Genomic DNA, 16,602 nt, shown 5'->3' with positions numbered 1-16,602 from the left:
AGGCTTGTAAAACCTGTGTGGTTGAAGCCCCAGCATTTCAAAAGGCTGTCAAGAGGCATAAGTTGCACATCTAGTCTTAAATGACTTGCTCCAAGGACAGTCAGAAAGGTTGACCTCAGGGAGCAGCAGTGCTTAAAAGGAGCCGCTTGATGAGATTGTCAGCTTAAAAAGAAAACTAATGACCTCAATCCAAGATGTGACTTGCTTAGAGACTCAAATAGCCATTTGGAGGTTAGGAATCCCAAGATCATCCTAACAAGGGATTCTACTGATGAAATTACTATTTCTTTGCCACTTTGTGCAAACTTTGAATGCAACCTATTACTCAGACATACGCAGGGTTTCTGTATAGAATACAAAATACAGAGAGCCAGGGCAGGAGGAAGGACACAAATTCCAGATGCAACCACTATCAAACATTAATGGGCTATTGAAGAAATTCGGACCATTGATTTAAATTGCTGGTTTACCATTATCACAGTATCACAGTATGTTTGGGACTGGAAGGGACCTCAAAAGATCATCTAGTCCAATCCCCCTGCTGGAGCAGGAACGCCTAGGTGAGGTCGCACAGGAAGGTGTCCAGGTGGGCTTTGAATGTCTCCAGGGAAGGAGACTCCACAACCCCCCTGGGCAGCCTGTTCCAGTGCTCTGTCACCCTCACTGAGATTATGTAATCAGTTTTCTTCTTTATCCTTTACAAAAAGCAAATATAATAAAATGAAAGTATTTTGGTCTTCCCTGTAGATGAGTTAATCACATTATTCAACTTTCTGCTAAAAAGAGGGCATACAGACCACAAGTAGCTACCAAATACAATTTTGCACTAACCAAACAGGTGCATTTCTATGTTTTACTTTAAATCGCTCACTGTTGAAACACCATGGTGGTTTAAACTGCCACCTTTTCCTGGCTTATTACTGCCACTTCACCTAAAACTGCATAAATGTCAGAAAGCAATGGAGGAGTGGATACATTACATAATCACCATTATACACCAACAAGATTCAACAGACCCAGTAAGGCTGAATAGCCTCTGACGCCAGGTAAGCAATGAGATTCCATTTTAATTAGTAAAGACGTTATTGTTAGCATTTTTACATTAATATTCAAGCGCAATTTCCACATCTAAAGCCCTGTACAAATGTAATGCACAGAGTAGCCCTGTGCTATCATCATACACAATTAAGGAGGCGGAAACAGAGGAACAGGGAAATGGTCATGTCCAGAGTCACGTACTAAATCAATGATAAATGCATTATAGATGCATAACCATATGTATTATATAAATATGCCTAAAATATGTTTATGCAATCAGTAGCCACTTATGAATGTTTGAGAAGCAATTTTTTCTCTTGCTGCATTTGAAACAACCCTTTTTGCTTACTATTCAAAATACGCCTTTGGAAATCTAAAAACATGAGATTAGATCTTTTTCTGTAAAGACAACAACCAGCTCCACTTCCCAAATCTTTCTCTTGTATTATGAGCAGACAAATACAAAAGTGGCTCATTGACTTCCATGGTCAGTGCTCCTGATATAGGGTTCAATAATAACTAATTCACCGTTACATGATAAATATAATCACAATCATAGACTGGACCTGTAAATATTTGTGCATTTACTGAACTTCAAGAACATTAAGTCAGTTGAGCACATATTAAAGCAATTGCAGATCAAAGATTATATACTAGATCCCCAAACTGTTACTCAAAGACTAAGGATTCAGGTTCGTAAGTAGAAATAGGTTAAGAAAACTCTATACTTCCTTGTCTGTGTAGATCACATAAATAAAAAAAAAAACAGGTTGCTTACTTCTGTAAAAGCATTCAGGGAAAACACTATTATGACTATTAATGAACACACCTATTTACATGATCGCTCATGCTAGAAATGCTAATACATCAGCCTACAAACAACTTAGAGGTTTGAGAACTCAACCAATATCTGATCACGCACAAGAGCAAATGTTCAGGCACCATAAATACCACATTAGAAAAGGCTACCCATTGACTCAAGTTTTAGGGCACATAGCTCATGAGCAACCCACATTACTTAAGTGCCTGAGAAGCTACCTTCAAATAAATACTGAGTGCTCAAATAATCTGCTCTCTTTGAAAATGATTAAATAAATAAATAGGGCAGTTCCTTCAGTTTAATGTTCCCATCCTTTCAAAATGATTAGCCATTTGAACAATGACTTGCAGGATCCAATCAAAGGAATCCTGCAGCTGCACACACTGAAAGGTTGGACCCCGCTTGCTGCATCGCAGGACACAACTGTCCTTTTGGAACAGTCTCACACTCAGGAGCGATTACAGCTCATTTATACACCTACCCACCGTTCACTGGAATATGGCTATCACAAAAAAGACAATAGCAATCTGGCATTTCAACTGCCACATATGTTCAAATTCAAAGAAATGTTGCATAAGAAACTTTTGATGAGTTCCTTCAGAAATGCAAATGGGCAAAGGGGGAAAACAGGTCATGGAAAACTGCAAAAACACACAACAGCACGAAGAATTGTTAAGAAAAATGATACGACAGGTTAAAAATAAATAAGAAAGATGATATAGGAACAAAGATAATACGAAAGAAATTTAATCTGTACTCAAGTTACCTAGGAAACAGAGTGTCTGTGTGGCGAGTGGTTTATAGAGGAAAAAAAATAGCATTGTTTAGAAAAAAACAGCCTTTCAGAGAGTGGCACAAACTTAGCAAACAGACCTATGGAAACAAAGAGGCAGTTCAAATTCCCACCAGACCTAGCGACTGGTGTTTACAAAGTTTTCACTCAAAGACATTTAAAATCTCCAAATGCAAGCATTTATAATGGATTTAGCAGCACACCATAACTGCAGTTTTGTCCTTGCAACATTAGCAATCATTTTCAGAAAGAGATCCCCATATGGGGAGAAATTATTTAACATTCAGATTTGGGGAGTAAGACTTCAAATTTTAATTTTAAAATCCAACCCAAAACCGCTGTTTTACTACTCCTAGATAAAAATACCTTTTTTCCTCTCCCTACTTTTAATCTTTAACAGTACCTGCTCTGGGTACATGAGCAATACACAATTTAAGGTTAATGACAACAGAACTCGAAAAGATCGTATCTCATCCTTTTCACTCAATTTTCAATGACTCACGGCATGCAACTGTGAATGGGTATAGCCAGACTACTGGCTGTTATGGTAATCAGTTGCACAAAAAATTAAGAACTAGAAAAGCATGCAGCCTTCAGAACTGGTCAAAATGATTCCTCTCAAGTTTCCAAGGCAAAAAGTTTGTTCAAAAGACTTGTGAAGTTTGAGACTTATTTTTTCTGACAAAGGCCAGGAAGTAGGCAGCTCAAGCCTCTCTGGAACTATATGGACATTGCATTATCCACATGTGGATCCTCTTAATTTCTCCTAATCTTCCTCTCCTTCTTTTCTATTTTTTCCACCTCTTAAAAAAGCATTTTTGGTAAGATGCCATTTTTTCTGGGGGAAGAAGGAGGTAGTTTCAACTTTATGCTGATGTAAGACAGATGAAAAGCAGGTAAAAATTTAAGAATCTTAATATTTTCACAGGATGAAAAAAACATTTCCCACCCAGCAGCTAGGACAGCATCTTTCCCATTTTGCAGGAGTATATCATGCAGTCTGTTCTTCACATTATCTTCTCCAGCTACTGTTACTCTCATACAGAATGTCAGGGGAAAAATGGAAACAGATGGCCTGTTAGCTTTTCAGGGTAAATGGCAAGTGATGTGTGGGTCACTAGTCTAAAAACCACAGCTTGGAAGCCTTTAATTTATCTATTTTAGGTACCTTTATGATGACCACTTTGACAGTACCTTAAAATCAAAGACACCATTGTAGGGTGGGAACACACAGAACTTCATTTTATGTCTATTTTAAGAATACAAATACGCTCTAATCTGACAAAAATCAACCTAGCCCTTTGAAACCTCCTTCCAAGCCACCTCCCTGATTCTGGGGAAAAGTTAACAAAAACTTTATAAAAACTTCAGAAAACCTGCAAACAAGCAATGGTATATACCAATACTGATGGCTAGAAAGTAGACTGGACTTTTTTCTTATAACAGGATGGCTGAGTCACTCATAACCACAGGCCCATGCCAGTGTGGTCTACAACTTGGTATGTAACAGGTCATACCTCAGCATCTGAAGGACCTCTATCATGGCTGACTGACCCTAAGGCAAATTCCCAAAGAACAGGAACAAGCAGAACAGAGTCTTATGGGAAGCCTCACCTTCCTGCCCATAGGTATTAGCAGAAAGTATTATAAATCCAAAAGTTGTCTTTTGTATTTGTAGGTCATGTTTCCAATTGCACTAGTGACCATGAAGACAGGCACACAGCCATTTCCACACATCAGCTGCAGCACAGCCTCTCTTCAGTTCTGCATGGTGCAACTGGTTGTGGATTTTGAGACGGAGAAGGATTCCACGAGTCATCTCATGTTGTCACTCCATGCTGTGGTTACACAAAAGAATGATGCAGTGTGTTCAGACCACATCGGTTCTTGATGAACCACAGATGTTGTTTTGATTTCGTGAGATCCTAAGTCTGGCCAGTAGATAGCCCTTTTTCAGTGGACTGGATATTTGTTATTAAGAAGTCCCAAAGGTTAGGAAGAGCTGGTGCTGGGCTGTCTGTTTCTGAGGAAGTTTCACCAAATGGGGTTTACTCCACCAGCAAGTGGTTTCCCCACATACAAGGCTGTTCTGGTGACATATGGCAAGAGACTCTGGAGTCACATAGGCTCTGACAGAGCCATGGTCTTAAACTGTTGTTTATTCTTATGACTGTAAAGCTCTGTATATAGCAAACACTGAAAAAGATGATAAAGGATAACAGAAATCTCTTGCCTTTGCCCAGCTGGAAGCTGCTTAGAAGCGCTTTCTGTTGAAAAGGTACACTCCTGTAGATTAATATTGCAGCCACTTATTAAAAAAATTGAGTCATGTATATGTTTCCACATTGGCTTCTTCAACTTCCAATTATACACAAACCTGTGTACAAATTCGGTCACCAAGTGCAATATAAGTCATCATCTGGTTATGTAGGGTGGAGAGGAGTGGAAACACACATGATGCCTGGAGAACCTGGGAAGTTAGTAACAACATATACTTCTGTTTGTTTACTTTGAGCCTGACCCTACTAGCTGAAAAGTGATCCATCGAAAAACCTATCAATAATATCTGTGTGGCTTCTCGATAGAAGCTTTCACGTTTTATGGCAGTAACTGACCCCACTCTTAACAGGTTCAACAGAAGCCAAAAGTTAAACCACCACAGCTCGGTCTTGCCTGTTCAAGTGAGCTGCAGTAGGGGGTGGCAGAGTTTGGCCATAAGAATGTTATGAATCTGCAGAAGCTGGAACACCACCATGAAGAGGTAAACAATTTTAATGACACACTACATTTGTCAGCAAAGAAATAGGATTGCTGCTGTCCTAGACATACATCTTCTGGGATTAATAGTGGCTTTCAGCATGTGGCAACAGTACTGCTCAACTCAGCAGGAAAACAGGCCATTACACAGCAACTCTGCCGTGCTTTTTGAGGAGTTGGCGAGGAGGTGGTGTTGAAAAAAAAAATTAAAATGAAAACCATAAAATCTCAGTTGCTGCTAACTCAATAGAAATTCAGAGAGCAGGAAAGCTCTGACCTGAACTGCCCAGCAGAGCTCTCTGTCATTCAACTCCCAGCCTTTCCTCTTAGCTCTGTGCTCTGGAGCAGAAAAGGAGCACTTGAGTGAGGCTACAACACCATCAGGGCAACAGAGATATCTTGGACACAAAAGCTGTTCCCAGTGAGAGAGAAGTGAGAGACAAAACCCACCCATTTGTGCCAACCCTACCACCCAGTGTCACTCAGAAATACCACCCCTGCCACTATAACTCAAAAAAAGAGAGAACACCATGTATAGTCATCTTGTGACCACACCATCATCCTCCTTTGCAGCAGAACTGTGGGATACAGTGGTGCTAAAACTTAAAAATACATACACTGGTTCACAATTATTTACTAATTAGATCTTCACTTTGAGAACAGAACAGTAACTCACTGGAGATGTTGTTAACCGAAGGATCGCTCCATTTTTTATTTCATTACGATTCTGAAAAAGAAAAATACAGAAGGTTTAAGACTCACATAAGAAGATGAAACATGCATTGAGCAGAACCGCCACAATAAACCAGCAACAGTAATTTCCTGCCTGCATGCAAAAGCTTCCCTCTTTCATACATAAGCTAACAGCTATCAGCATTTTCCCCACCGAGGCATATTAATATGAGCTTCAAAAATTAGATGGCTGTTCACATGGTATTTAACAAATTTGAACCCTTTCAAGAATGACTTCATGTTTTTCAATGTTTAGCTTCCACTGGCAACTTCCAAATATTTATTTGAAATATACTGTTCATGGTGTCTGGCTCTGGTATTGTGCTACATAGTTGAGGAGTTTGTAAGTTTGCTGAAACCTGTCATTAAACATCTGCATGATTTAAAAATTATCCCACTGGCTCTCCCTTTTCTATAACAAGAACATGCTGACTTAAACCACTGGAACCAACCCACTGAGCTCTGCCACCACAACTCTGCATCCTCCCTCAAAGTAAAAAAAGCATCGCAATCAGTGGTAAGTAAAGTTCGAACATGTCATAAGTCATTCTCCTTACCCAGCTGGCAGAAAGAGGTGGCCTTAAACATTTTATTTAAGTTCACATACCGTGTTCAATTAAACTAAAGCTACGGGTAGATGAAAAAGTTGCCATAGCACAGCCTGTGGTGTACGCTTTTAGTATCCTCACAACTTGCAGTCAGTGCCAATGTGCATGGTCTTTCCCTGCAATAAGCATAGGGGAGCCTGTTCCTCTTTCAGCAAGCTACCTCGTATTTACCACAGGTTAGGAGAATACAGTACCCAGCACAATGAACATCACAACAGGTACTGACTGTGCACAGCGCAATGCAGTCACAACTTCGTTCATGGTTCAATAGCTTCTTCACCCGCCATTACCCCAATTCACCAAAGGAATCAGAGGAATCCCTAACAGTTTGAGAGATAAGAGCTAATTTTGTGCTCAAGATCACATTGCAGGCTTTCTGCAGGCTGGTGTTTAGCCAAATAAATGAAAGTGTATTTCTTCTCAGGCATTTTTTCCCAATTTAATGTCATCCTTCCTGCTTCCAACCAGATACATCTCAAATCCAAAATGCTAAAAACAGGATAAATCTTGCCTGAAACCAGGTCAAGTAGTCCCAAAATAGAACTCTAGTACATTGTCTCTTTCTCAGCACCCAAGTGCTCTGTGGGATTGGTTCTAGCTATATGCAAGATCATCCTCCACCCACTAACACTTTTTCACTCTAGCTGAAATAATTTAAGTGCCAGACAACACAGGGGGTACAAGGGAGAAGCTTTTTTTACAGCATCTTTGCTTACATATGCGGCTAACTCGTCTCAGCCCTTAGGAGTCTTGTCCTGCCACGACAGCCCTAGGGAGGCCACCAGACTATACTTAAGAGAGGGGCAAAAAAGGGCAAGCAGCTAAGTACAGGGTGACTTGCCACAGCACTAACAAAGTGCCAGATTTTCTCCTCTCGTAGTAAAACAGCACCAGACTCAGCTACGTCTCATCATGTCTAAGGAATCTGTATGAAGTGGTAATAGCGCGTTTGTGTGGTTTAATTTAAATAAGTGTTGAAACAAACTCACTTTGCAAACAGTTGTGGTGGCTTAAACTGTTACCAACTCCTGGATTTGTGGAACTGAAGAAAAGTAATTTCTTTAGGATTGACAGTCATCATAGGTTAAATCTAGCTCCATCAAAAGCTTAGGCTAAGACACTGGACCTCAGCTGCATTAGGCCAGAGTACATGTGTGCACACATACACCCATGGCTACATCATCTTTACTCGAAAGGTAGCAAGCAACAATATTAAAACAGGGAATCAGACAACATTTAAGTAACTTGAACTGTACCAAGCACATTCAGAAGTGAAAGCTCACTGATACCCTTATGAAAATATTGGAGCTAAGTATGTAGACTGTTCTTAAATACAAGTTAAAGCACACAAACAGGCTTATTTTTTCAGCAGCATAACTTTAAGCTTGGGGTTTCTCACGATTCCTGTTCTAATTAACACAAACTACCAAATCATGTGTACAAATTAGTTTGTGGTTTAACAAGTTAAGTCACTTCATCTGGGCCACAATAAGCATCTCTGCAAACACTCCTAGTCCATTGCAAACACAAGGTACCAGGCTCTGTGTGAGAAGGCTACACTGTGGCCTCAGGAGGTTCAAGGCGCTGGCTGAACAGCAGCGCACTACTGCTAGGGGGGGGTCCCTCATCACCCTCCTGCCGCAGTGCACCCTTTCCTACCTCACAGACCTATTTGAGGAGTCAATCGCGATCCCACTAACCTGGCAGAAAGCAGCTCTGGCAAGAAAGAGAATTTTCTGTCAGGTTAATAAACAGAAACAAAGCCTGCAAGGGTTGAGCAGCAGTGCTAACTCAGGGAAGATGGTGGAACCACATCTTTGGGAGCAGGGAAGGGTGAGAGGAAAGAGAAAAGCAGAAGCATGAGGAGGAGTTATACCTTCCCTTTTTGGGAGCAGCAAGCTGTCAGCCACAGCCTGAATTACATTATTTTGCAGTTGCTTCAGGCCGCAACCATGCTCTACAATTTGTTCAGTTACAGTAGTTTTGTCATAAAAAGTTGGGCTTAACCTGTTATGCTCTCTACAGTGTCAGGCATCCAGGTTAAAAATAAACCTCTGATTATATAAGGACACTTAGATTGCATAGATTTAATCTACAATCAATCTAACAAGTGAAAAATATCTTGTTAGAAATACACTATTTCTCTATAGTCAGAGGAATTTAAAAACAAGTGGGAAAAGGGAAGCTGATCACCTGTTTGAAGTTCAGACACCACATATGGATAAATAAGAGAAACACTATTCTTCAGAGTGACCATATGTCAGCAGGTTATATATAAAATAGCCGAGGAAAAAGAACACAGAGAGTACATAAAAGCATTGCTGGAAGTTCTATTTGGGGGTTGTTTATTTATCAAGCTGAGTCAGAAATACCAAAACTTTCAGACTCAAAGCTGCAACATTTGTCAGAGTCCACAGCACACAAAGCCCAAAAGACTTTTTATCATGCCTGGCTTAGAGCAAAACACGTAAGTTTGACCTATACTGTAAATTCAATCATTGCTATCACAAGAGATAGAGAGAGTCTTCAAGTCTTGCTCTAGACAAAGGCTTAAGGAAAATTGCCCATGCCTTCTCCCTGAAAGTTTTCAAAGCATCAAGTTTCTAACACAGCAAGCTAGCCAAAACTTGAAAAGAGTTAACTGCTCCCCAATCAAAAATCCAATTTTGTTTATCCATTCTAAATAATGACTTAAGCGCCTACCAGGAAACAGCGTGTAAGTGTACAATTAAGCCAAGAGGATTTCCTACATTAACCGTGTGATGCAGTAGTCAGCATGCCAGTTAATTTCAATTGCAGCATTTACACACAGTTAATCTGCTTAGCATTAGGGACAGCATCCTGTGGATTTCTTTTCCAGGATAACAGAATGTCTTTCCACCAAAGTAGCCCAGCTTTGGCAATTGTACTGTTAGGCACCACTGCTATTCAGGACAGGGCACACCGCTACCAAAAACTTCCTCCAAGGCATTTCTGATCTCTTTCTCAAGTGCACATCAGGTCTGTTGATACTGTTCATGCTCTTAATCCATATTAAGAAGGCTTATTCATAGGCAGTGAGGGAACCAGTGAAACAGCACTATCCAAAATGCCTCTAAAAAAACTCCGTCATAAGAAAATAGATCGGTTATAAATGTCATCTAGGACTAAGACAGTAGTTATATTATGGATACAAATAAGTCCCATTTGCAATATTATTATCTAGCAAGAGTCTATACTCACGAGATTATTTTATTCTAATCAAGTAGGTAGTATTTCCAAGTATCATGCTGCTCCATGACACTTCCCAAGCTTGAGTTTTCCATCAGAGAGAAAACTACTATCATGAAAACACACAAACAACAAAACACATGCAGGAAGCAGAGAACACCTGGACTGTTTGCCATGTGTTCATGTCTTGGGGTCCTCTGGCTTCCAGCTCCATCAGCTGGAGCAACATGAACCTACATTATCTGCCATCAGATTCTGTTCCTTCTCAAAGCTCTGCCTTTACTGTGCCATAGTCTACTTTGACCAAAATACATGCAGGAGACTTGCATAGACTTGCTTTTAAAAAGCAGGTCTCAAGCATTAAGAGAGTCCACCAAGCCATGGAGAGGGATGAAGGTATGTGAATTTGCTTTCAAAAAATCCTATCAAAACAGTCAAGCCATTCATTGAGAGCTTTGCTGGAGAGGTACTTCGGAAAAGCTATCAAGCAAAATTAAAGTTTATGTTGCCATGTATTTGTCTTATCATTTTAATAATCCGTTATACCCAGCAAAATGCCTCATGATTCAGCCCACTGCAGCTGGTTGGAATGGAATGTTTTCTCAACATATTTGAGGAAGACCTAGAAGAACTAGTTCCCATGGTTATAGCTCGCTCAGCACTATTCTTTAACCTTGACCAGACAGTTTCCTTCAGACATCTCTAACAGGACTAAAGAAATCTAAAACTCTTCACATCTTTATATTGTCAAGCAATAGATTATTCCCTCTTCCCATACTCCTATTATTTATTTCAGTACACCTCCCTCCAAACTGGCACAACAAAAAATTAGAGATATGAGATATACTTTAAGCTAGTGACTCCATAATGCTTTTAATCACAAAGACTTTGGGCAAGCAGTAAATAAGGAAAAAATGATATATAATAAAGTTCATTTTTAAGTTTCACCTCAAGAAAGGGAAGCAAAGTCCTTATTGGCAGATTTCCCTTGAAGTGCTGATTCAAATATGCTACAGTAGCCAGTAAATGCTGGGCATCACCAGAGGTGGTACCATGAACCATTTTGAACCATGTGCATCATTTTGTCATAGCACAAGAACTTCATGCACCCATGTGCAGGGCATTGTGCACTTCTGACCTTCATATCTTAAGAAGGATACAGTATTGTCAGCGCAAATGCAGAGAAAGGCAAGCAAAATGGTCAGTGGGCTTCAGCAGCTGCCTCACAAGGCAAGGTCTCCTCAGTCTGGAGGGACAAGGGCCAAAGAAGGGAAAATAGTTGACAAGCTGAATGCAGAACTGTTTGTTAGGAAATCCTGCAGTATGAAAACCAGGGGGTAACTTGATGAAAGCAGTAAAGGATCAGTTAAAAGAAGATGAAGAATATATTATTACTCTTTGTTCAGCAGGCAGCAAACTTCTTGAGCTTGCTGTCACAAGAGGTTGTGAAGGCAGGCAGTATCAGCAGGTTCAAGAAGAGATGAGAGAATTTCATGGCTCTTATACTAAAGGGACTAAGTGTAGATGTAGCCTCCAACACCTGTAGTACAACAAATGCAAATGCTGAGGAAGCAAGAAGGGAGTGAAAGCCATCATCAGATCCCAACCTTGAATGGCATTTGCTACTGTTGCAGCTGACGACAGACTATGAGGTTAGATGTAACATTCTGCTTACTTGGTAGGAAATTGCTTAAGTTTATTTTCAGTCACCAAAAACTTTAATAAGATGAGAGTTAAGAGGAATAGGTCATTATCAACATTGTACTACTTGTACTGTTTTAGAAGAAATACTGAGGCAAATAATCTTGTGATAAAATTCCTCTTCTGGGAAGCTGCTGGAAATGGAGAATGTCTTCTAGTTTTTCATATTAGAATTTGATAATAGCATTTTCCTTAAAAAATTAAGTGTTGGTAGTTTGGCTGAAGTTTCTAAACAGAGGAATGTTTCTGGAGGCACAATTCTACACATAGCCTTCTAGCATGTAGGCTCCCATCACTTCCCCAACATTGAATCTACCAACAAGCAGCACAGTTCACAACCTAACCTCAAAAATCTTACCTCTTCCTCTCCCCTTCAGTTCACAAAAAGGAGAGAAACAAAAAAAATATCCAGAGTTTTCTTCCATCAGATCTATGACCTGAACAAACCTTCCAGCAGTACAGACATGAGGATGCTAGAGCACTGAATGGAATACAGCAAGGGAAAGGAAAAAGAAAGCTCGACTACCTTTTCCTCCAGCAATCTACAGTTATACCAGCTTGAATGCCACTGAAAATCACATCCTAAGCAAAAGCTCATACTTCGCATGATTTACTAATTTTTACGTGGAGTGATCTACAGGGACAACACTATCAGGTATCACTTGCTCTGCAGAGCAATAGTGGCATTACACTGTAGGCAGACATCCTTCTGACACATTAAAAGAAGTTACACACAAGTTATTTTTAACCTGGATCAGTTCCCCAATTCAAGCAACCACACAGACAGTTGTACCAGTAACACGGAAGGGGTGGGCAGATAACACGCAGCCCCACCATCCTCTGATAAGCTGGGAACATAAGAGCTGTACCCTGCAAAATAAACATCAGGAAATGACAGACTTAGCTGGGCTCACACTATTGTTGGTGAGATCATGTGGGGAAATCAGGACAGAGAACTGGTACAGACACCAAAACAAACCAAACAAAAATCAAACAAGGATTGCCAAATTGAAGTCACTTCTTTGATGTGGTTCACCCAACACATTCACCCACAGCACCCCTGAAGGATCCCTGCAGGAGAAGTAGCTCCTTAAGCAGACGCTGCTCCTAAGACAGATATCTGAAGACCCAAGCCAAGACGGTGTTTCACAGTCACTTTTGCCAAATTAAAGCACAGCTTGCTTCCAGAAAGCAAAGTCTTGCTTTTCAGGCTCTTGCTCATTCCTACTATTGTTTTTATGTGGCATAAACAGTTGTATAACTACTTGATGAGTCAACAAGGGAACTAAACCAGCTGAAAATTTTATCATTTTGGGTTTTGCCCAGTTTGTAAGGGAAAAGACAGGAATAAGCACCATAGCACAAGCAGGAAAGAGGGCCAGCTCATTTTGCAAGCACCACATTTAGAACCACAGAGACTGTTTAAGGGGGAAGCCTGCAGGTGCTTGTGCTTCTCTAGCATGTACATCCTACTCCTACGCCTTTGCCTGTGTCCTTTCTGTCAGACACAGAGAGCCTACAGATAAAACATCCCTTCTCCATTTGTGACTGCAGTCAGATTTCACCCACAAATTCATCCCACATCAGCTTAAGCCAATTCCACAAGCAATTGAGGGACATAACGGCTCACAGCTGTTGCAAAGAGCAAAGTTTCATTCCTCCTCCTACCCTTCCTTTAGCTTCTTCCTTCTCTACAGCTCATTCCTGGATATGATTCAAGGGGCCTGCCTCACCCTTACATCAGATCAGGCAGACTTTTTATTAAGCAAATTTAATGAACTAAAGTGACACTAAAGGATCCCACTTTGACATCACCTCCAAAAACTGTCCAAAAGAAAAAAAGTGGTAGTCAGCAGAAATGAAGCAGCAGGATTTCTTGGGGAAGGAAGGAAGAAATCAGAACCGTGCCCTTTCAGCTGTGAAGTCTGTTCACCGCACTTTGTAAAACTACTCATCTAAATAGGGTGGTTTTTAAATACAAAAGTCGATTTGAGGAGCATGCTTCTGTCAGTCAGATCTTACACAGAACTGTTTGCTATCAGTTGAATCCAAACAGTCACACTGTGCCTGTGATATACCATATCTATCTTCAAGTGCTGTAACAGAAAGACAAACTTTTTCAGAGCTTGGCCTCTCTAGTGGTTATTTGTCAGGCAAAATTACAAACTAAACTCAAGAAAATTAATATCTTCACAGGTTTAAAAAAAAAATACTAGATTTGTCTCATCAGCCTTAATGTGGAACTAAGGAATTAAAAAGAATGTATTGTCATACCAAATATTTAAAAAGTAGGCAAGCAGAAGAATTAAGCTGTTCATGCTGGGGCCACAAAGTGTAACAGGTTGACAGGACAGAACAATTTTCTTTGGAAAATTTAGCATTAACCTAAAGTCCTACAATATGAGTCCTAAAAATGTGGACTAATTCGCTAAGAAAAGGATGACAACTGTTCTTGAAATCAGCCTGAACAAAGAAGGATCAAAAGTGATTTAGTGCACAGATACTCAAGTTTTACTACTGTCCCCTGGAGAAATACACTATTGTCCACCAGATTTTACTGGAGTCCTCAGGGCAGTGTTACCAGCACTCATCAAGCAGGCAGGAGCAATCCCACTCTGATGCCTAATAATAAGCTGCTCTTATTGTTAGGAATCTCTGCAGGGCTGTGCAGATGCCCCAAAACAGTAAAAAGTTCAGAAATATGCAGGGAATACCACATGTCAGATCAGTGTCAGAGTAAAGGGAAAGCTGGGCGTAGTTTGGTCCTGGTCAAATCTGGATTGGAATTTGCCATTTATGTAGCTTTATTAACAAGGGTATTATCAAGAGTAATGCAAAATGGTAGATACAAGGAACAGATCACTTAATACATTTCTCCAGTTTCCAGCCTTCATGCTACTTCTCATTTTCAGCTGCTTAGGAAGTAACAGGTCCTTTGGTGAATGAAAAACTTTCATTATTGACAATGTTTACTTCCAGCTCACTGAAGTTCAAATGAACCAGCGAAAACAGATGAATCCTAAAAATGTGGGGAAAAAAAAAAATCCAAAAAACCCCGACCCTGCAAGCAGTTCATTTCTTGTCCCATCATTTGCATACACTCCCACGCAGGCAGCCTGTAATGGCATGGTGGAATTTCACATGAATATACAATTACAGGTTGTATTCAGCAAAAAAATAGGTCACAAGCAAAAGCACCTTTGAGAAAGAATAAGCTCCAGGGACTCTACTCTGATTCCCAGTCCACGGGAGGTGGAGGGCAGAAGGATGTCCCATCTGCAAACACAGCAAAGACCAGAGTAATCGCAGTGAAAGTAAAGTGAGAGCAGCTCCCTGTGCAAAAGAGCACAGAAGTCTCTCAAAATTAATCGAGGGCACTCGGTGACTACTCTCCTCCACTTCATGCAATAAGCACGTAAGAATGAAAGGGAAATGTGGGAGTCGGGAAAGAAGGAAAAATATCACCAGGAGTCTTTAGAGGCATCAAAAGTAAAAAAAATGAATACAATGAAATTATGACTGAATAAAATCAGTTAACATAAGCATGAAATGTCCTTACATTTAAAAGATAACATAAAAAATGGCATCAGTATCATCAATGTGTGCTGTACATAGCTCAGAGCTGGGTCACAAAGACCTTCAGCAAGAATGAGTTACTCTCTAATTCTTGGTAGTTGCTCTGGTGCAAGTTTAAGGGACACGACATTCTGCCTCCATCAGGGAAGCCAGCTTGAACATTGCTCTTCCCCAGTCCCACACTCCTGCAAGGCTCCCATAGTGACAAATATTGTGGTGTATCACACCTTCAGATGTGACATGGATCTGTTGGACAGGGTCCAGAGGAGGTCACCAAGATGATCAGGGGGCTGGAACACCTTCGCTATGAAGAGACAGGCTGAAAGAGTAGGGGCTGTTAAGCCTGGAGAAGGCTCCAGGGAGACCTTATTGCAGCCTTTCAGTACTTAAAAGGGACCTATAAAAGAGATGGGGACAGATTTTTTAGCAGGGCCTGTTGCAACAGGACAAGGGGTGATGGTTTCAAACTAAAAGAGGGGAGATTCAGGCTAGATATGAGTAAAATTTTTTTTTACAATGAGGGTGGTGAAGCACTGACACAGGTTGCCCAGAGAGGTGGTAGATGCCCCATCCCTGGAGACACTGAAGGCCAGGCTGGATGGGGCTCTGAGCAACCTGATCTAATTGAAGTTTTCCCTGCTCATGGCAGGGGGGTTGGACTAGATGAGCTTTGAAGGTCTCTTCCAACCCAAACTGTTCTGTGATTCTACGATTTTCTGTGACAAAGGAGAAAGAAAAAAAAAAAAAAAAGTTGACAACACACTAATCTAAACAGCTGCAGTCATAGCATCATAGAATCATTTTGGTTGGAAGACACCCTTCAAGATCACCGAGTCCAACCACAGCCTAACTCTAGCACTAAAACGTGTCCCTAAGAACCTCATCTATGCATCTTTTAAACACCTCCAGGGATGGTGACTCAATCACTGCCCTGGGCAGCCTGTTCCAGTGCTTCACAACCCTTTCTGTGAAGAAATTTTTCCTAATATCCAATCTGAACCTTACTTGGCATAACTTGAGGCCATTTCTTCTCATCCTAAATGATTCAGCTTGTTCACAATCTCTTTGTGTTTTGAGACCAAGTTTGAGCTAACCATGATCCCTCCTTAACCTAGAACCTGTGGTGGGCAGTACAGGTGCACAAATGGGTGTAGAGGAGCCCAAAGGGTTAGCAGCAATAAGGGACTGGGCACATCCACCAATGTGCTGCATGAGCCACTCAGATGTCTGTCCCTTGATTCCTGGTACTGCCAACAGAGGAACACAGTGGACAGATATCCAGGCTGTGGTTTTCAGTCCAGGAACACATATAGCACACAAAATTATACAGCCATTTTCTACTGTTCACATTGCATTTTCTGTTCTAA

The 16,602-nt window shown here is 40.7% G+C and overlaps 1 protein-coding gene across 6 annotated transcripts in view; it reads right to left on the bottom strand.

The window, feature by feature from the left end:
* The window catches only part of ELMO1 (engulfment and cell motility 1), a 318,734-nt gene that overhangs the window by 237,391 nt on the left and 64,741 nt on the right, over nt 1-16,602 (bottom strand). For all 6 annotated transcript variants that reach the window (XM_071804820.1, XM_065831560.2, XM_065831559.2 and 3 more), the window contains one exon: nt 6,085-6,135. In XM_071804820.1, the coding sequence (XP_071660921.1) occupies nt 6,085-6,135 (51 nt within the window). The remainder of the gene's footprint in view (nt 1-6,084; nt 6,136-16,602) is intronic.

The sequence above is a fragment of the Patagioenas fasciata genome, chromosome 2 (genome assembly GCF_037038585.1).
Source record: "Patagioenas fasciata isolate bPatFas1 chromosome 2, bPatFas1.hap1, whole genome shotgun sequence".
NCBI classification, from domain to species: Eukaryota; Metazoa; Chordata; class Aves; order Columbiformes; family Columbidae; genus Patagioenas; species Patagioenas fasciata.
Note: the sequence above shows the minus strand (reverse complement) of the source record. Positions and strands in the feature narration are given on the sequence as shown.